Below are 22,716 nucleotides of genomic sequence, written 5' to 3'. Positions count from 1 at the left end.
TATGGTCACGTAATTCGTGCGAACGAGAATTCATTTGCCAAGATTGGTCTGAACATCGAAGTCGATGGTAAACTACGAAAAGGCAGACCTAAAGAACGGTGGCTTGATATGCTAGATGGGGATTTGAAAGCCTCGAGATTGCACCCAGATCAGGCATTCGATAGAGCCAAATGGCGAAGCCGGTCACGACGTGCCGACCCCGCTTGTGAACGGGACAAAGGATGAAGAAAAAGAAGATGATGTAAAATACTGTAAAACTTACCCACATTATCATTGCTTACTACTTACTTATTGTCATTTCCAATTGCATAATATTTTGTCCCATACCCTGGACATTCATATGTACCTAAAAGTACAGGCCTACTAAGCATATGGAAATTTTGTATAAATTAGGAAACATGAATTGAGAAATATATAGTTCGTGAGAATTATTAAAACTAAACAGGACGTGTTTGAATCTTATGGAGTTTAGGCGATTGCTGCTCCCAAAATTGGCTGGCCTGGAGTTCGGCACTCTAGCTGCTCCGACTTTCCCTAAGCCCGTATAGGGAGAAGGCAAGATAAAGAGGCTAGGATCATAGTGGGCAAATACGACCCTTGGGAACTATCATTCGACTGGTAACATCACATAATTTACTATCCAGATTATTCCAAGCATCTTTGTCGATTGTAACATATTTCCTCTCATGTTCATAGAGAGTTCTTGAAATATAGGCTGGGTGTCCCTTTTGACCTAAGACTGCTCCTAGTTCAAAGTTGGAATATTTCAATACTGGTCCCGTTGTTAATATATCTTTAAATTTCTTAAACCTATCTATATATTCTAGATCCATCTATCCTTTTTTTCAAATATTTAGTTATACGAATTGCTGTTTTGCTATAATGCCTGATTAATTTTCTGTAATAGCCAGTCATGCCCAAAATAACTTGAACTCTTTGTTCATCTTCGGAATTGGGATTGATAATATTTTGTCAATTTTGGTTTTGTTTAGCTTGATTCCTTCACTGTTGATCGTATGTCTTAAATTTGTAGTCTCTTTGAATAGGAATTACTTTGCCGATTTAGGTTTTTAGCTGTACCCTTTCTAACAATTGAAATATTTTTTGATGTGCTGCAAATGTTCTTGTTGACCCAAAGGAATATATCGTCCAAATATACTAAGAAGCTTTTATTGACCACGTCTTTTAATACATGATTTATCATCCTTTGAAATGTGGCTCGCACATCGTTCAGTTATTCTCATGGCATTCTCAAGAATTCGAATTTGATTCGTTGAAAAGGCTGTTTTCCTATATCAGTAGGATTTATCATCTGGCAAATCTAATATTGTAAAATACTGACTTCTTCCTAGTTTATCTAATATACCGTCCATTTTTGTTTGCTACCATTACTACTGTTGAATTATTAGGTGATTTACTTTCAGGTGTAGTTCCACCCTTTCGCATTTGTTTGATCTGCTTTTCGATCTCCTCATCATTAATTTGAAGGTTTCAATACATCGTTCTATTTATTGCCGCATCTACAGTCGTTTTGATTGCGCATTTTACAGTACCTGCTGCGTCATAAATGCGGCCACTAAAATTCGTTACTTGCGACACCATGTATCTCGTCCGGAGATAGCGTTGCAACCTCGTATTGTATTTGGCTTCTCCCTCCAAATGTGTTAATTTCTATTGGCATTCTATTAGTTGTGTTATTTCCCACAAGTTTTTCATCTAACAAAGCTAGGGTTCATGCGGTATCAGTCAACGCTACGAATCCTATATCGCAAATGTGTATTTTTACTAGTGGTAAATATTTTCTTCTGAGACTCTTAATCGAAAATTTCCGGCACTATTTATTTTGCCTTGTTCACTTCGTCCGCTATTTCTGTAGGTCTAGTCGACGGGTATTGATTCCTGTTGATGTTTAGAGGTTTACTTGTGTACTAATACTCTAAATGCCCCTCTTCTCCTAACGAGTCGTAAACGTCTGTCAGGCGAAAAATTTTATAAGCGCTTATTATAGAGGCACTGGGGGGAGTCTTAAAATAAAGCGTACATTATTTTCATACTGCTGCAAACTGGATGATTGTTCCTTCGGTGTCGAACTGCAAGCTGATCTGCGCGTCGAAGACGGTTATGAACTCACTAATCCTTACGCCAGTTTGTCATGCTGCAAATCGATTTATGGTTCATTTTAAGACACTATTTTCGATTTTCCTCGTCGAAAAGATTTAGCGGTGGTGTTTACGAAGTGCATTATACACACATCTTTTCAAACTGCTTTGTATTCAGTGGTATTACATTTGTGATGACGTGATCACAGCTTTCTTAGACTTTTTGTATAAATATGGTCGTGGGTAGTGACGTAACTCCAGTTCGCTCCGAGCTCTCGAAGCGAACGGTCATTGAGAGCAGAGCTGAACAAGAATCCAAAAGGAAGTATACGTTCTGGACAGTGGTGTCATTCACGTCCGAAAAAGGGTAACTATTATAAGAACATTAAATTAAAAAAAAATATTGTTACATTCCAGAGCTGCTGCGCACAACAGCAAATACGGGCTTGGGGACAGGATGTCCGCCAAGAGGTATAAGATGATACACCCCGAAGAGATGTCATCGGAAGAAGAAGGCAGCTCCCCAGAGCTGTAAGCAATTAACGCGACCCTCCTCGAAAAAATCGAGGGGCTAAAGCAAGAAAAGACTGCGATGGTCCAGCAGCTGGACTGTCAGCTAAAAATTATAAAGCGGCTAGAGGATCGCTTGGCATCCCTCGAAGGGAGGATGCCAATCGCAACGTCGGAGCAGCAGCAACGACAACATCATCGTGAACAACGGCAACATCAACATGAACAACAACAACACGAGCAACAACAGAAGGATCAACAACATTATCAAGATGGAGAGATGTGCGTCGTCATCCAAGAAGAGGAAGACGACGAATTCAACTTCGTCCAGCGGAGGAAAAAGAGAAACAAAGAAAAGGTGAGTGTAAGTAGAGTTAATGCCCCTCCGGCAAACCCTCAGGCACCCTCCCCCCAGGCTACCCGCTCAAAAAAGGCAAAAATTCCGCCCATCACTGGGTATAAAATTAATGTTCCTCAATTCTTGAGGATATTAAAAGAGAATGGGTTAAAAGCAACCCTAAAAAATCGAGGGCCGCTTAGCTTAGTTAAAACTAACGACAATAGACGGATCTTAATAGCTGCAGTCTACATAAAATGTAACTCTCCCTCTGATCAACTGGGCCAAGACTTACAAATCTTGAGCGACCTCCAGTCTAAATCTAAATACCTAATTTTTGGTGGGGACTTTAACTCACGGCACACTTCTTGGGGCGATTTGGCAAAAAAACCGAAATGGGGTTGCCCTCGAAAAATGGATCCATAATCAAAGTCCATTAAACCAGCTTGAGACGATCTTGCCAGACACACCCACAAGGTCTGCAAGTCAGTCAATAGTTGACTATTTTCTAATGTCCGCAGACGCCACTCTCACACTGCAGATGTTAACGTGCAAAACTTTACCAGGGATGTCCGATCACTTCGCAGTTGAACTTATACTTTCGCTAAACTCTCAACTGCAAAAGCGAGTACCCAGTGCAATAAGATCATTCTCCCATACTAACTGGGATAAATTCAGGGCAGAATTAGCACCACAGCTAAAAATCACTGTCTCGCAAAACCTAACTGACAAAGAAATCGATGAGGCCATCATCTTGGCTACTGATGCCATTAACTCTGCTACACGCAGAAACACAAAGCTCCTCAAAATCGATAAGATTCAGTTCAATAAACAGCCGCACGAGATAATGAAACACCTGAAAGTCAGAAAAATCTGGCGCAGAAATCTCAAATGAAACTTCCACAAAAATGGCAACAGAACTAACACGGAATATAGAGTGTTAATTTCGCGGATTAACTGCCTTAGTACATTAATCCGTCAAATGGTGGAACAATTAATATGTTTGTACATATGAATAGGCTGACAGGCCGCAACAGACCCAAAAACTTCGTTCTTACCAAGAACAATGAAAATATCGGCAGTGACGCTAGGAAAGCTCAAATATTCGCGGAGTCTTTCCTAAATCAACTAAACTCTCCTTCACCTAGTAACAACCGAGCCGTCAGTTCGATTGTAGACACGACAATCAAAGACTTTCTTCATGAACATTCACTCAAACTAACTACCTTCTCCACTTTTAACCCATTCTGCAAACCAAATGACGCAAAAACCTTTTTGACCTTATCACAGCTCGCAGCCATCACTAAAAGCCTTAACGGCAAAAAATCAACTGGACCAGATGACATTGCAAATATTGTCATCAAAAACCTCCCTAGGGCATCAATGAAGTTCCTTCTTGCAGTCTTCAACAACTGCATCAATAATGGTTACTTTCCCACTACTTGGAAAGTAGCAAAGATAATCACCATTAAAAAAAAAGGCGGCTCCCACGAACCACAAAACTTCAGGCCCGTCCCTCTCCTCTCCAACTTGGGCAAGCTCTTCGAAAAAGTATGGACAGTGGGATTAGTCCAACATTGCGATCGGAAAAACATTATTCCGAACCATCAATTCGGGTTCCGGACACAACACGCACTAAGCTACCTTCACGATTCAGTGAGTAGCAGACTTAACGTCAAAAACAAGCCCACAGTGTGCATTAGACCTCGAAAAGGCATTTGATTCCGTGTGGGTCAACGGACTTATCTTCAAATTAATCAGCCTTGATTTCCCTATCCCGGTGATCAGACTTATAATAAGTTTCTTCGAAGATAGGACCTGCACTCTACATTTTCACGGCCGACGCTCCAATCCCAGAGAGCGGCACAGAACTATTACAGTTCGCTGACGATACGCTTATCTTCTCGTCGAGCCTTCGACCCGGTAAGGCAGCTAATGCTATAGGGAAATACTTAACAGATCTCTGCAAGTACTACCAGACCTGGGGGATAAAAATCAACGAGGCTAAAACACAGGTAATTACTCTTCGGAGAAAATCCAGATACTTGGGATCTAGATCTATCCACAGAAAAGCTAAACGCTTAAAGCTACGTATCGGGAATACCGTAGTAAACAGTTCACAACAAATGAAATACCTGGGAATGCTATTTCATGAACACCTACGATTCGACCCCCACCTTAATCTTGTTCTCAGCAGAGCACGCGGTGCACTAAGTAAAATCTACTCTATTCTTCGTAAAAGAGTAAGACTTTGCACTAAATCTAAACTGACCCTATACAAAGTCCTCATAAGACCAATTCTTTGCTACGGAGCCCCTACATGGATCTCTTGGTCGACCAAAGCTATGAAGAAGTGCGAGTCCTTCGAGCGCAAAATTTTGAAACACTGCGTCGGCTTGTCGTACAATTGGAAAACCAAGAAGTGCGGCCGCAACGCCGAAGTCACAGTTAGATACTAGACAGCTACCTCACTCCCCCTTGCCCCTCAAGGGGGGAAATCAGTGCGAGTACACACGATTTCAAATTGTTTTGCCCTTGAGCATGAGCGAGATGTACCGGAAACCCGATCAGCTGTGTTTGACATACCGCCCGGACTTACCAATGTATTGGTGAAATTGGCAAGTTTTTGCTTATGTATAAGTGAATACGTGAAACAACTTTTTGCTATATGGGTGAGCACGCCGGAGTACCAGATTAGCAAAAGCTCACCGATCTTCTTACCAATACGATTTGACGAAGATTATGCCTTTTCCTTGTTTAGCGTCTCTGATGTGTACAGATAAGCTTCTGCAAGCACATTTGCAAGTGGGGTCATTTTTGTAAGGGTACTGCCTATAGTAGATCTACTGTGGCCGAAGTGTACAGGCGAGCAAAAGTCAAACCTCTTTGAGAATTCGCTCCCAACCTGTTAGAAAGATTCTTCGAAAGGACGGAGAATCACCCCAATCCACTCATGAGGCAACTTTATCTGGAGGGTAACTCCACCCCATTGGCCACATTCTTAAGGCCTTGCCAAATTGTGAGCTTTACATTAAAACCCGCCATTGTCTCTCTCTTCGACACTCTTTGCCTGGTAGGGGTGCACAGAGGTTAAGCGCGAAATTGTGAGCGCTATAAAAACATTAGTTATAAAAATTAGATTTAAATATTATTTATTAGATTAGATTAAGTTAGAATAAGTAAGTAAATAAGCCTTCTCGCGCTCTAGGTACAGGCGCAGTTTTTTTTCAAATATATGTCCAGTTTTTTTAATCATGAATTGTCAAGATCTATGTGTAAAGTAAATACACCGTAAAAAGTAATGTCAGATAAGGTTGGGCAGGCCAAACATTGTAATAGCCACCCGTTTTTTTTAATATTATGACACATAAGCTACATTTAGGCTAGTAATAAGAAACAAACGCTATGTATTTAATGTAAGTCACTGGTTTTTAAATAAATGATTTTAAAATGAAAAAAAAAATGATGTAACTCGCACTCACCTAATGGCACACTTCGGAGGCTTTGCGAGCCTAACGAGCGTTTAAGGATGCATAACTCAAATCAAGAATAATTTAGAATCAACCCCAGAAAGTGAATGGGGAATTTTTCTGGAATTTTAGATTCGGCCTTCTGTATTTGGCCGTGTCCGTTCGAAGCGGTGAAGGGCTACGTTGGTGGACATGGTAGCCCATGCTGCGTAACCATAGGTCGAATTAGAAATTTATATAGGGGAGTTTTGATGTCAGGGAACAGGGCCCGAGAAATAAGGAGGCTTTTTAAGGCAGCTGAAGCCCTAGAAGCTTTGTAGACGATCTGACATGAAGGTTACATTTAAGTTTTTTTATTGAGAAGGATTTCCAAATATTTCATGTTTGTTTTTAGTGTGAGAATGTAACTGAAAATGCGCAGTTGTAGTTTTTACTTTCTGCCGCTGTGCGTCTATGACACTTCTCGCTGGGATTTCTGATAGAAATAACTTCAAACTTCTGGGAATTTACGTTGAAGACCCACGGGTTGAAATATGTTATAACCTTATTGGTAAAATATTTGAGAGCGAAAGAGGGGCTAAGAAGGGCCTGAGCCCACTCGCGTACGGGATGGTATTGATATTGGTGGCAGTGGGATTTGTATCAGGATAATAATCTCGGACGAGTGCAATGCTGACCACATTGCTTCCTACAATGTACTGAAGTGTACCGTTACGGTCTTGAATAAAATGCTCTAACACAAGTCAGGGCCTTGATCCGATATGGATTGTCACGCCAACGATTATTATTATTATTTTTAAAAAATTTTAGGTTAGACTTTGTATTCAAAGGATGTGCTTATCAACGACACTTTTTACTGAGATTTCTATTAACGTTTGTTAAAACTATTATAGCATTAGATATACCGAAAACTATTAATAATAACTAATAATTTGAAATATATTGCTGTAAGAAAAGGGCAGGTAATATATGCACTGATGGCTCTGTCCGAAAGACTTTCAAAACAGCGAATCGGTCTAACCACAGTGAGGGTTTCATAGCAACAGGGTCGAAAACTCACATAACGAATAACAATCATGGTAGGAAGTACGCTTCAAATTGGAACATTTCACGAGGCTCCCAAGCCCCGCGAACGCCAAATTAATCGCACCTACTGTACATTGAACTTTGTTTCGTGCGCGTGCTGGCATGTAATGCACTTTGGCTACATTTCGTGTGGGTAAGCCGTGTTCCTAAAAATAACACACGTGTGAGATGCGAACATTAATCGCTGCTAGGTTCGCAAAGCCCACGACGACGACAGTGGCGAAAAGATTCCGAGCGTTTCTTTTGCACTCCCAAATGGATCGGGTCTGTCATACTAATACTGCGACCACGACAGCCCAGACCGAAAACAAGGTTTGACAAATCAGGACCGCGGTTCGACATACTCGCCTAATGGAACGGTTCGCGGGCTTTTAGAGAACCGAAAGGCCCGCAGCTGTGATATATCCCACCATCCGCCACACTTGACAATCCACCGTCACACTCTGGCTCTGTGTGAAAACAATTGTAATCGGAGTGGACGTTTCGAATATGGATCGAAATTATAAGGATGATCAAATAAATGAGGTTGAAGCACTTGAATCGATTTATTGTGACGATATAGAAGGTATTCATATTTACAATTTTTTAAATTCGATTTATCATATTTCCTTCCAGTTCTCCAAACTGAACCGTTCCACAAATTTAAGATAACGATAGCCACTGAAGAATACAATTCCGAAGAAGAAAGTGGCCTGGTTTGTGGGTTAATATTCACATATACGGCAAAGTATCCAGATGAGGCACCAATAGTAGAAATCGAAGCTGCAGCTAATTTTGAAGAAGATTATGAACACAGGTTGTTGGAACACATAAAGTCAACAATTCAAGAGAATATTGGAATGGAAATGATATTTTCCCTGGTGAGTAGCGCACAAGAATGGCTCAACGTCAGATGGGATGAACACAAGTCTGCAGAAGAAAGTGAACGGGCAGAACAACTGAAGGAACAAGAAGAAGCTGAGAGGAAGAAGTTTGAAGGAACGCGTGTCAACGTAGAAACGTTTATGAATTGGAAAATAAAGTTTGACGAGGAGATGTGCATCACAGCGAAAAAAGAAAAGGCATTGAGTGACGGAAAGAAATTAACTGGTAAAGAGTTGTTCTTACGTGACAACACGCTTAATGAATCAGATATTAAATTTTTGCTTGAGGCTGGTGATTCAGTGGAAAATGTTAAAATTGACGAATCGTTGTTCCAAAATTTAGAAGATCTAGAGCTTGAATCAGAAGACGAAGATGAAGACTATGTGCCGGGGAAAGATTCAGACTGAACGTTTTTGTAGTGAAGACAGATTAATAAATATTCAATATACATTCTAGAGTGTTTACATACATAAAGTAGTTTGTAAAATTAGGTGACTGGATGTAGCCGGCTCCCTGATAGTGAAGTCAACTTAAATGCACCACGCCTAAACGCAAAATCTCTTTAATTACTCGCACTCTTTGAGCCACATGCACTTTTCAAATTTGTTCTAGAATTTGGTAGATAATAGCAACAAATATAAATACAAAATATAGTACTTATAAGTGCAACAGAACTGTTAGGCGGATTAGGGCCACGTCTTGTGTTTAGATGTGGTTAAATTTAAATTCAAGTTACTTTTTTAAACGAATGACAGCAGTAACATATGTGCATACCTTTTTTTTATTTATTTACTGATTTTTCGTTGGTTTTCTGTTCTATTTTGAAGACAATTTTGAAACCCAATTACTTACTCAAGTCTGCGAATTAACTTGTTGGTAAACGGTTGCACATTGTGATCAGTATTTTTAAATGCCCGATGTTAAAAGAAAATCGCTTAAAATTCACTCAAATATTTAACGTTGATCGTTTTGTGCCCACGATCAGTCTGATAAGTTACCTCCAAACTGGAAGAAACCATCGGTCAACTTTTTGAAATATTTGGGTATTTAACTCACTGGGAGGTCTGTTGATCACAAGGTCAGTCATCAGGCGGCTGCGCATTCAGAGCTCCCTGCATTCTCAACAAAAAAATCTTATCAGACCTATTGAAATCGTACGAAAAGGAACGGTAGTCTCCGCGTACCCATTTTTTCGGTATGTTAATGTACCTCGAGGAAGTGCTTTATAGAATAGAGCTGATTTATCCGTGTTGTAGTTGAAGCTAGTTTCGTTCTCTAAAGTGAGGCAGCATCTGATGAATCGCCTGTTTTGGACAAAACCGTTAATTAAATTTTCTGGTAAGCTTATTTTTATTATCGGAAGTGCAAAACAAGGTCAGCGCTTTAGAGGTAGACAGTTCTGCACCATATTATATTTGAATTGCTTATAGTGGTCAATGTAAATGCCAAAAAGTCGGCAGAACATTTTTCAATTTTAGAATAGATTTTTGCCTTCAAATACAACCAGCTTGATTCAACAACTCGGTCAAGGAATAATAAAGTATTTCAAGTGTGTTTTTTTACGAAAACAGCTTTTAGCGTTAGAAGCTGCAAAACGTACTAAAAGATTTTGGTGCTTAGTCGCTCCCACCACAATACAAAACTGTTTGCAAATGGCAGGGTTCGTCAATGTGAAATGTAGAAGCATTCCAAAACTTGAAGAAGTCTTTAATTTGCCAATTTCGGAAGGTGAATTTAGAGATTACCTTCTGTGCGATACAAACGTTGAGTGCTAAGGAGAGATTACAAATGAGGAAATTGTAGCAGAAGTTATGCAATGCAACACCAAAATAACTGAAGGCGAAAACGAAAAATCTCCAGAAATTGAAAGCATAAAACCAACTTCTACATATGGTCAAGCGTTATCTAGACTTTCTGAACCCCAGAAGTATTTTCATAATAATGAAAATATTCATCTTGAATTACTAGATACACAGCATATTTAAATGCAAAAGATTTTGAAGTCGCAATTGGTTGCATTTAAGTGGGCTCCACTGTAATTGAGGTGCTTTCCATCGATATATGTGGTTCAAGATGGGTAATCCAAACAGAATGAGCAACTATAGCGATATTCACATTATAAAACTAACTTAGTGACCGAACCCAAGTTTTGGTCTATATCACACAGGTATGTTCCACAAAGTTCGTTCTTGCAACAAACTCAATTATGTGGTTAAGCTATAAAATCTTATTATAAATGAAACAAGTCGGAATACCGGAAGCTTGCCGCTTCGGATATAAAGATTTTGTGCTCATCTTATTTGAGGAACTCTCTATGCACGCTTTTCCACTCCCCCATAGCTAAGAATGCAAATATTTTGCGTTCATACTTTCTAGAATTATGTCTTATATTATCGCATATACTGCTACCAAATTCTGTACTTCTATTATGACGAACCTAAGGGGGGTTTTTGGGTAAATTTCTAAAATACGGTAGTATACTATTATCAAGTTTATTTGAGCAGATATCGGAACGGGATGCATTTTCACTGTGATTTCTTTTCAGTCTTTCCGTTTAGATAGGTTCTGAGAACGAAACCTGTTTCACATTCCGGGGCATATATTTTGAGTCCTCCTTTCACTCAATATCAAAAATGATATCATTTTCGACTCACCGAAGCCTCCCAAATGGCAATATTTTTTGGGAAAATGTACCCCCCTCATCGCATATATGGGGAGCCCCCTTAAACTCTTGCAAATTGATGCCACTCACTGCATGTAAAGGGACACACAGACCACATGTTCTCACCAAAATCGGGTATGACCGGGGATGTTTCTGTCCATTATGAGCGATATCATGGAAGGAGTGTTGCGAAAGGTGTGTCTGTGGGCCACAAGATGCGGACTCAGCATAAACCCAACCAAAACGCAACTGATGCTATTCACCACCAAGAGAAGGATACCTGAATTCCATCCACCACGGCTGAATGAAGAAAGATTGGTTCTTTCCTCTAATATAAAGTATCTGGGTGTAATCCTGGATCTAAAGCTAAATTGGAGATTGAACATAGAACTGAGGGTTAAAAAGGTATAGCCTTCTATGCCTGCAAGAGAACCTTCGCAAAGAAATGGGGTCTCCGGCCGAGGATTGTTCTCTGGATGTACACCGCTGTAGTGCGTCCGATCCTAACGTACGGTTCTATTGAATGGTGGCAGGCTTTGAATACTACAATAAAACGAAGCTTAATAGGATTCAAAGAACCACGTGTGCAGGTGCTACTGGGGCTCTGCAGCCCTGCCCGGCGGATGCCCTCAATGTACTCCTGCATCTCTTCTCCCTAGACCTACACATTAAATATGTTGCAGCGTGCAGTGCCGTCAGACTACGTGAGTCCGGATGCTGGGCAGCGAAGTCCTACGGCCACAGCAACATCCTAGATGAATCACCTTGGGAAATCTGGGCATCCCCCACGGATTATGCCACACGCAAGCAGAACTGCACGAGAAACTATGTTGTGGACCTTCCAACCAGGGCAAAGTGGAAGACCGGCGGCGTGTTGCAAGACTATGGCACAGTATTCTTTTCGGACGGATCAAAGATGGCCTATGGAGTCGGCGCGGGGGTTTTCTCGAATACACACGGTGTATCCAAGTCGTATGGTCTCCCAGGTTTCGCCAGTGTATTCCAGGCGGAAGTACTGGCGATATTGGCAGTCTGTCGATGGCTGGAGCGAGATTCGAGCCCCAAGCGTAACATAGCCATTCTGACCTCAGCGACGACATCTTCCCGGCTGGTGGGGCAGTGCAGAGACGCGCTGAATCGTCTGGGCGATACGCTCAAGGTCACTCTCCTCTGGGTTCCCGGGCATAGGAACATGGAGGGGAATGAGCGGACTGACGGATTGGCTAGGCAAGGCTCTGCTCTTGGCAGTCCCTCGGCGAATACTCGCACTACCTAGCAGCCGCGGGCCTGAGATGGCGAAACCTTACAAGCTGTGCCAAGTCAAGGAGAATTTGGCCTGTTTATAACATAGCCCGATCAAGAGAGCTCCTGTGTCAGATGCGTGCAAATGCATTCAAGATTACAGCGGTCTGCACGGGGCACTGGCCCATAGGGGACCATGCCGCTAGGCTCGGCATACCCTGCAACTCGCATTGCCGAAGCTGCGGAGAAGGAAGAGAAACCCTCATGTACTTTCTCTGCGATTGACCAGGTCTGGCTAGAGTCAGGCTGCGGACATTGGGTAAACCATTCTTTGGGGACCTCAGAGAGATTTCTACCTGCTGGGTCGGAAAGTTGCTTTCCTCCGTGAATGCTACGGACTGGCTCTGAAGATCCGAGCCGGCCGGACTCTGCTTTCCTGCTCTCATAACAACAGTCACGGTCTTAGGAGTTTGTGGCATCAAAACGACACACCAAATCGCTAATAACCTCGGATGCCATGGATGCCAAAAACGAAATAGCGGTTAAATGGAGGGCGGAACAGAAAAAGCTAGAAAAATGCGAAACTGGCAGATTAAATAATTAGGCATGACACGTTTTTGAGATTAAAGCAGCCGAAACACCCCGAAAACTCATGTCATGTGCGGAAACGTTTGCACACAAAGTGAGTCTATAATAAAGTGCCAATATGTGACTTCGTTACGAGCAAGACCAAATAGTTGCCTCCCCCAGCGTCAAATTTTATTGAATTACTCACCACCCTCGTGATGGAAATTTTTGTAGGACTGCACTGTGAAGCAACTTAACCCAATTCTACATAAAACACTCGCATCATCCAAATTTGGCATTTGCCGCTCTTTTTAAGATTTTGTGTCAAACAAAACTCTTGTTAAAATCGATTCAATGTCTGCCTGTCCCGGTCATACCCGGGAAAGTGCGTTTGAACCAGCAGCTCCAGGGTTTCGCTAGAAAATTCCGTCCAAGAGCCTTCCGAATTTTTAAGAAAGGACGGGCTCTTATGATCCTTGGATAGAATCGTACTGAGCCTCACGGATTCACTGGTGCTTTCGATGTTCTGACAATAGTCCAGCCAAGACCGCCTCTTGGCGGTCCTGATGGCCGACTTGCACTTCTTCAGACAGTCCTTGTATGGCTGCCAGTATTTTTGCCTATAGCAGATGTTGAAGATTTCTCTGGTCAGCTTCCTGAGACTAGAGATTTCTTCATTCCACCACGGTGGCAGGGTCTTTTTGCTGTACTTAGTAGGGCACGAGACTTCAAAGGCAGTATCAAATGCCATCTCCAGAGCCCCGACCTTTGACTCCAGATCGTCTGTCGTGCCAATCTTACCAATTTGCGCACCGGACAGTTTGTTCTTAATTACTTGACCAAACTTTCTCCAGTCGATCCTCCTGGGGTCTCTAAAGGGCTTAGAGACCTCTGCGGCGAGATCCAACTGTGGTCAGAGGAGGATCTCTGGTCAGACACTCTGCAGTCCTCCACCCTAAGAATCCCATTGTCGGTTATTAGGGTGATATCAAGGACCTCCTCCCAACCGTCACAGTTCTCCGAGCAGGGGAAATGGAAGGTTGGTGTACTTCCCCTGTTACACACCGATAGATTTGAAGTAATAATAAAATCAAAGAATGACTCACCTCTTTCGTTGATTTCGGAGCTGCCCTAAAGCGTATGCCTTGCATTCGCGCCGCAGCCAATCAGCAAGTTGGCTTTCTTTGTTGTTATGATGTTTGTCAGATGTTGTAGTTCTTCTGATGGAGTTGATCGGTCATGAGCCATGTGAGCCGAGGGAATATACACGTTCTTTGCCCCCGCCTGCTCCAGCTTGACCAGAACTAGGTCACTGGAACTCAGGTCCGGGCATAGGAAAGCGTGGAGACTCTTCCTCGCAAGAATACATGCTCTAGGTCTACCCTGGTCAGCGTTTCCTGTGCTGTGGAATAAATTAAAATATTTGCTTTGGAGCCCTTTGATGATTCGGTCGCTTTCGACCCAGGGCTCCTGTACTAATGCGATGTCGATGTCTTCCTCTAAGAGGAAGACAAGCAGATTAGCCGAGGCACACTTTGAGTGCTGCTGATTTATCTGCGTTACCCTTAGCATGATCTGCTTGCGTGGGGGGTTCGTCAGCCCCCGTTTGACCGTCGATCGTCATCTCCTCCAACAGCTCGTTGACGGCGTCGATTGGGTCTAGGTCGCCGTCCCTTGGCATTCCTGATTCCGAACCACACTTTATAATCGGCCTTTTTTAGTGCCTCCAGGACTCCTCGTTTATGCGGAGTAGTATAGGCTGGCTGTTTGTCTGAGGTTCCTCCTCCTTGATAACAACCCAGTCGTCCTTGGGAATCCCACGGTTGTGAAGGCGCAGGAGTTGGACGAGCTTGTCCTTATCCATGCGGATCTTCGGAAACCAGATGCGAGCGACCGGTCTCCTAGGAATTTGGTCGTAAGGGATGATCTTGAGCTTAACGCCCTCCTAGGCGTCGCTGATTTTAGCGACATACGAACCGAGAAAGTCCTTAGAGAACTGGTCCATGCAAACTATTACGTGGCACCCATGGACCACCTGAGATGAATCAAAGTGGGCGATGAGTCCCGGGTGTTTGCCTCCGGTGTCCAGGAGATGCTCATAGACCATGTCCGACAGCCTAGCCTCAACACTGGTCCACACTTCCGGCGTTAGTTTGCCACTAGCAGAATTGTCATCCGCCAGCGCCACACGTAAGTGACTCCTGGCCACGTCGCTGAAAGGCTTCGCAGTACGTGGCCCGCCGGCTGACGGTTGCTGTACAATTTCCTTCGAATGTTGCTTAACGTCTGCGCTGCCCACTCTGCTCCGCTTCTTAACTTGCTCGACTTCCTCTTGAGATCGATTGCGTTTTAGAGCGATGGGCTTCGCCTTCTGCTCGTCAGCCAGGCGTTTGCTATTGTATTCATCAGCAATCGCCTGGTATTTAGCGAGGTCTTTTTCATCCCGCTCGTGGACAGTGCCGGCCTCCTTAGCAAATCTTGCTGAGAATATGCATGGCCTTCTGGTACTGGCTCTTGAGCAGGACACCTGTGGACCTTCGCTTCTTAATCGGTTTCCGGCGACTGACATTCTTGTCGGTTTTCGCTTTCGAGGAATCCCTTGACGCTGAGGGCTTCGGGTCAGGAGTAATATGTCTGGTACTCGCTACACCCAGCTTGACGCAGTGGGTTTCAGGCTGGAAGCCACTAGTCCGTCTGACGCCTCGCTCCGGGAGGTTCCTGCGGTTGGTTTCAGCACAACGGTGCTATGGCTGGCACCGAGTGTACTATTCTCGACGGCTACTGTCTCCTGGCTGGAGGCCAGCAACTCGTCATCGGAGGACGGAATTTGATTTTTCTAGCGTGAATGTAATATTATGGGCGTATACATAACTTCGCTACCTTTAAAGAAAGAGTTCTCCTGAATTCTATTTTCTACTTTCACTTCTGTTTGCTCTCTCCTTTTGATTAAAAAAAATATGCCAGTACAAGTCGAACTATCAAATATTATAGAAAAGGTACTGATTGCGTAGGATATGTTTTTGTGATAATTTAACTCTTCCATTTTGTTAGTGTTATTTGTATTTTTTATTATTATTACTTCTAATATAATTTTATATGTAAAATTTTGAACCTTTCCGCTTTATAATAGAATCTTTCACGTATTTTTTCTTTTAAGTTTGTGAAATACAAATCTAATATTTTTATATCGCAATTGGTGAGATTAATCAATACATTTTTATTCAATGGTTGTGTTACATTTGCACTTTTTATAAGAATAATTTCGTCATATATTTTTATGATCTCAGTGTTTGAATTCTTTACCAGTTTACAATTTTGATTGTAAATACAATGTTTATTAGTTACTAATTCATTTAAATGTTTATTTGGTTCATCATGATAGGTTACAATTACACAATTATCCTTAATTGAACTTTGGGAAATTCTTTTGGAATTTTGATTGTAAATATCAATAAATTTTCTTTAGATATTGTAATTCCAATCTTTATTTTTTCCAATTTATTTAAATCGATATTGTACTCATAGATTTCTTGATTTATCAAAATATTTCGGTGTAACATTTCATATTTAGCTGATACTATATTTTCTTGAATACGCTCTATTCAATTTGTCAATTATTAGATAAATTAGATAGAAATTATATTGATTTTGCTATGGAATGAATTTCTTTCAATTTCTATTTCATGCTTTAATATTTGTAGTATTTCGTTATTAATTTTATATTGTTAATTTAGACCAGAAAGTACATTATGCTTGTTTGTGCCAGTTGTTTTAAGGTTGTTCTGTACGTCCAGTGTGTCCGTTCGTTCATGATTTCGAACAACCATTTTTATACATCTCCTGTTATGTTTATTAGTCCCCTTTTTCTACGATTAATTTGCCTGTTTTGTTTGCTACTTGATTTGTTAGATGTCAAAGTTCCATTTCAAATTCAATTCATTTCAAATGTCGCAATATTTGTTGAAAATCGCCTGATTAGATTTAACATGGTATCCGTGTCAATTACAATTTCTGCTTCATTCCAGTTAATTTCCACAAAACCTATCTGCTGAGTTATTTCATGTACATTCAGTAAAATGTTAATCAAAGTTCAGCAAAGTGCTAGTAGAAGAATTGGTTTAACATTGTTTTCTATTAGTATAATTGTGTATGTTGTATCTAATGTTGTAAAGTGTTCTTTCTTTATGATTAGTTTGGTTTAGTTTTGTGGGAGAGCCGCAGCTCCAATCTCTCAGACCTTTGCTAGGTCCATTTTAATATCTGGGAAGATCGCCTACTCATCGGACTCTCGCCGAAGGCGTTCACAGCCTTTCGCAAATCTGAAAACATTTTCCTGCTGCATAGGAAATGCTGGGCCGAGACCTTCACACCGATTTTCTGCCATGTTGTAATTTAAAGATCAGTGTCCTGTTGAAAGCCCGACTAGAATTTTCATGCCCCACTTCTTAAAGGACAACAAAAATGCCACTCTAGCGGCGCTTTCCATCTGCTGGCAGAAGTTCAGATTCCTCCATTTCGCCATTTTGGATTCAGAACGTTGGCGAGCTAGTCTGCCAGCTTCCTCATTACCAACGATGTTTGAGTGGTCTTCACCCATATCAGGAATGTTTTGTTCAGTCGGCTAAGTTTCAGCAGCACCTGATGATAACTCCGCACCAACTGGCTCGTTATATCATTGCCATTTAGTGCTGATAATGCTGCCCGACTGTTGGAACAGATTTGAATGGTTCATTTTTGCCGCAAACATTTTTTTGCTGCCAATAAAATGGCATATATCTCCGCGTGCTATATGGTCGTCATTTTTCCGAGAAGTCGAGCCAGTTCCATAATCGGATTTCCCGAAAACACCCTCGCGCCCGATTCGTTTTCTATGACTGACCCGTCGGTGAAGATTATTAAGTCTGCAATCCCAAAAGACTCATGGCCATTAATTGACCATTCATCTCTTTAGGTAATTACGACGGAGTATACCTTTTCGAAGACGAATCTGGAAACCATATGATTGGCGGGAATCAGAGCCACCTTATGTTTGCCAAGGAATTTACGAATGGATCTTTAAAATAAATACTCTTTTCTGGGTAAATTCTCTACCTTTGCTATAGGTCGATAACGACATAAATAAGTAAATTGGGACTTGGAGTTCCACAGAGTTTCCCTGGACCGGTACAATATTTTTGGGTCAGCGATTCTTATTTTTCTTGCATGGAAACAAAATGTATGAAATTCCTTTATGGTCAGAATTGCTTGAAGGTTTTCCTTTTGAAAAGGTGGTTTCAGTGTGCACATCCTTCCTATATATTTATTTATAAAGATAACAAAAATCAAGAAGAGTAAAATACAGTTTGTTTATTCGTTATTATTTACAATATTTTTCAACATCAGTATAGTAAAAAATTGAAAATTCTTGATTCATAAAGCAGAGGCGACTGCATTCGCGAGAGTGCGTGTGATTACGCCGGCGGTTAGAGCAGAAGAGAGATGCGGTCCCTCTATCTTCAAACAACGGGACTCCCTCACCGTAGGCTCTCCACTCTCGCGGCGAGTTGCGGAAAACGACGGGGGTGTCATCAATCCGCTCGTATCAACAACACTCGAAATAAATTTACGCTTCTTTGGCATCATAAGTCTTCTTTCTTCTTTTTCTTCAGCCTTTGTCCCGTTCACAAGCGGGGTCGGCTCGTCGTGATCGGCTTCGCCATTTGGCTCTATCGAATGCCTGATCTGGGTGCAATCTCGAGGCTTTCAGATCCCCATCCAGCGTATCAAGCCACCGTTGCTTAGGTCTGCCTTTTGGTCGTTTACCATCGACTTCGATGTTCAGACCAATCTTTGCAAGTGAATTCTCGTTTGCACGAATTGCGTGACCATACCATCGAAGACGCCTCTCTCGCAACTTTTCCACGATCGGTGCAACCCCATAACGATCGCGGATATCCTCATTTCGGATGTGATCTAAACGTGTGACGCCACTAGTCCAACGTAGCATCTTCGTCTCCATTACCGCGAGACGCCGTTCATTGTCTTTTATGGTCGGCCAACACTCAGAACCATAGAGAGCGACTGGACGGACAACATTGCGGTAAATTTTAGATTTGAGACGTTCGTTGATACGTCGATCACAAAGGACACCAGTTGTGGAACGCCACTTCATCCAGGTTGCGTTAATGCGTGAAGCAATTTCATAACGCAGTTCTCCATTGGCTGATAGCGTTGACCCGAGGTATTTAAATCGCTCAGATCTGGGCAGATCACTGCCGCTGACAGTGATTGTGCCTGTTTCATGGGGATCGGTCGTCAAAAATTCAGTTTTGTTTAAATTCAATCTGAGACCGTGTTGCATGAGGCGATCAGTCCATTTTTGAACAAGTTGCTCGAGATCATTTTTGCTATCAGACGCTAGGAAAACATCATCTGCATAAAGCAGTGTCTAGGGCGCTGGACGTTGAATATCCCGTGTGACGGTGTCCATAACAAGGACAAAGAGGAGTGGTGAGAGGGCACTTCCTTGATGAACTCCAACAGAGACACAAAGCGGTTTTGATACACCCGCCATACTTCGAACTTTACTTTTCGGATCGTGGTAGAGCAATTGAACCCAGCGCACGAGTTCTTCTGGCACGAAGTGTTGTCGTAAAGCATACCAGATGAGTTCGTGTGGTACACGGTCAAACGCTTTCTCTAGATCCAGAAAGGCAATGTAAAGAGGGCGATGCTTCTCACGGTGTTTCTCCATGAGTAACCGCGCAGCGTGTATTGCGTCAGTAGTTCCGCAGTTCTTGACAAATCCGGCTTGATTCACGGTTATTTCAACGATTTCGCGAATACGGTTGTCAAGAATGCGTTCAAAAATCTTCATGGTATGGGAAAGTAACCGGATCGGACGGTAATTTGAACATTCTGCTGGGCTACCTTTCTTTTTCCATATTGGAACAGTGGTACTTTTTTGCCAGTCAGATGGTGTTCTTCCTTCCTGAATAACCCGGTTAAAGAATTCACTCAGCCACGGTGTTGGGTCCCAGCTCTTTGCTTTCCAGAGCTCAGATGCGATGTCGTCAGGTCCTGTTGCTTTCCCCGATTTCATTTGTTTTATTGCCTCCTCGACTTCAGTTGCGCTGACTGGTGGAACTGCTCCAAATGTCGGCAATGATTGTGGAAGTGGAGGATGAGCAAATTCTTCAGTTGAAATCTGCTCGAAGTATTCTCGCCATCTATCCGTGGCGGCTCGACGATCAGTAAGCAAAGTACCGTTCTTGTCATTAACACAACAGAAGTGTTCGATATCCTGTGTGCGTTCATCACGGCTTTTAGCAAGTCGGTACAGATCTCTCTCGCGATCCCGAGTGTCCAGTTTATCGTAAAGATTTTTGAAATGGTTCGCTCGGGTGACAGCGACCGCTTTCTTTGCTTCCCGGTTGGCATTCTTATAAATTTGCCAATTAGCAGGCGTTTTATCGTCGAGAAATTTGTGGTAGAGGCGTTTCTTTTCACGGACCTTCATTTCAACATCATCATTCCAAAGCCAAGTATCTCGGTTGATGTACCGCTTACCCGGCTTGGTGACCCCGAGGGTTGCAGAGGCCGCTTTGTGGATCGTGTCTTTCATTTGGTTCCATGATTCTTCCACATTCGTAATGGTTGGCAATCGTATGAGTGAGACCGTTTCTTCTTTCTTCTCACCAAATCGCCACCATTTAATGCGCGGCGGGCCAGTGCGTTCCTCACGCCGTTTTATCGGTGGCTTAATTCGCAGGACAGCAATCAACGGCCGATGTTGAGGTGCGATGGTCTCATAGGGAACGACTTTGCAATCAGTGACAGTGGTAAAATGTTGACGTCTTATGAGAATATAGTCGATTTGCGTTTTATTGTTCCCACTATAAAATGTGGGAAGATGAGACAATCGTTTGATGAACCATGTATTCATAAGTACAAGGTCATGGGTGTCCGCAAAATCGATTATACGCTCGCCACCTTCGTTGCGCGCTCCGAACCCCTTTCCTCCATGGCACCTGTTACCGTCTGCCTTTTCACCCACATGACCATTAAGGTCGCCGGCAATGATTATGTAATCGTCAGCAGGCACGTGACAAGTCTTTTCATCGAGAAGTTGCCAAAAGGCATCTTTCTCGGCATCAGGTCGGCCTGTCTGTGGTGCATACGCGGTGAAGAAGTGAATAGTGCGATCAGCTGATATAATGGTGAGCTTCATCAGCCGATCATCAAATCGTTCGACTTCTTTAATGGCATCACGGAAATCCTCTGAGATGGCAATGCCAACACCATATTGAGTGTGTGGGTTACCAAAATAGAGAAGTTTGTAGCCATTTTTACCGCGTTCGCGTTCAATGTCGCAGCTTTTGGAACCAGACCATCGGGTTTCTTGCAGAGCGCAGATGTCAATGCATCTTTTCCGAAGGGCTCTTGCGAGTTCCTCGGTCTTTCCAGTTAGGGTACCAACATTTAGCGTGCAGACACGTATTTGTTTTGTTGGTTGTGTGCGGACTAACTTGCTTACGTCCTGACGCCGTCCATGCGTCAAGAACCCTTGCCCATTTCTCGACAGGACCGGGGCCCGTCCTGCCGCGTCGACTGAGGTGGACGCCCTAGCATTTCTCCGAGGCCTGTGACTTAATCCGATCATCATGTTTGTAACGACATTCTATGCATTTTCTTGGTCGACCTGTCGCGGGGCCTGTCACCAAGAGAGATCAGGTAGGATTTAGCATAGTAGAATAACTCCAACTATACTCTATTTATCTCTTTCCCTGATCTCAGCATTTTATTTTTGTTTTACTGAGGATAGTACAGAGTACGTTGCCTCAAACCCTCCTCCTTTACCTGGGCTTGGGACCAGCATACTATGTTAATAGCATGGCGGAGTTTTCTTTGGCATCATAAGTGGATAGGTCAATCTATTTCACGTGGATTCAGAAATGGACTGGGTGGAGGTGGATTCATGTCCACTCTCAGACAAGAGCCGCAATATCAGGGGATGCCACCGTGATGTCGATAACTGCTTGCCTAACTATGTTGAAAAAGTGGATTCATATTGAGGATCTGCAATTCGGTTCCTACCAGATACTCCAGCAGTCTCGATCCTCTCACGTTGATGTTGGAACTTCCAGAGCATATATGCTTTACTTTTGGCATATTGGTTAGCTTTAATGAATGTTCCACTGGGAACTTCGTCTACGTCATAGGAGAAATAATGTTTTTTAATGGCCAATTTGACCGTTGTAGTGTCACCATTACATAGGTCGTTAGTCAAAATAGCCTGGAGCTCTTTCGAAACCACCATGGAGCCTACCACTTCCATTGGTATACAACAAATCAGCATGCCGGAACTTTAAGCCCCTAATTTCCCCAGCAACAACCCACGGTTCTTCTGTGCCACTTGGCACTATTTACGACTGATAAGTGCAATCACCGCTTTACAATGCTGCAAATTTATCTAAGAGGTATGGCGCCTCATCTGCGCTCCAGATGAAGATTCCGTGGATTGCTCCGTCCCCTTCGATGGTTTTAGGAGCCGACACTTGTAAGGTGATGGTCCCAAGCCCGTAGTAGAGCCGGTAGCCAGTTTGTTCCCGAACCTTCTTAATATCGGGTTCAGAAACGCCGATAGTCAGGAAAGTTCCCGTCCTATCCACTCTTCCCTCTGTTTTGCTATCTAATAGTATCCAGGGGAAGGTGTTGAGGTTATTCTGGACTCCAAGTTGTTCTAGGACCTCAGCATCCTTACGCGACCCTTCCATTTTTAGGCGTTTCTCCAAGGTTTTGAGAAGCTTTCGGTTAGGTGTTCCCAACGAATCATAGTGTTTAATTGCCTTCTCTTTAAAATGGATAATAGACATACTCCAGTATGATTCATTTACATGC

General features: G+C 42.7%; 1 protein-coding gene across 1 annotated transcript; it reads left to right on the top strand.

Annotated features, from left to right (window-relative positions):
• Window positions 1-7,595: 7,595 nt before the first annotated feature.
• On the top strand, window positions 7,596-8,821 carry LOC119651373 (RWD domain-containing protein 1). The gene is made up of 2 exons (XM_038054948.1): window positions 7,596-8,067; window positions 8,118-8,821. Exons 1-2 carry the CDS (start codon window positions 7,992-7,994, stop codon window positions 8,771-8,773), a joined length of 732 nt encoding a protein of 243 aa, XP_037910876.1. The 5' UTR covers window positions 7,596-7,991; the 3' UTR covers window positions 8,774-8,821.
• The last annotated feature ends 13,895 nt before the right edge of the window (window positions 8,822-22,716 follow it).

Source organism: Hermetia illucens, chromosome 3, assembly GCF_905115235.1.
Source record: "Hermetia illucens chromosome 3, iHerIll2.2.curated.20191125, whole genome shotgun sequence".
NCBI lineage: Eukaryota > Metazoa > Arthropoda > Insecta > Diptera > Stratiomyidae > Hermetia > Hermetia illucens.
The sequence above is the reverse complement of the archived record's forward strand: the minus strand, read 5'-3'. Positions and strand labels throughout refer to the sequence as shown.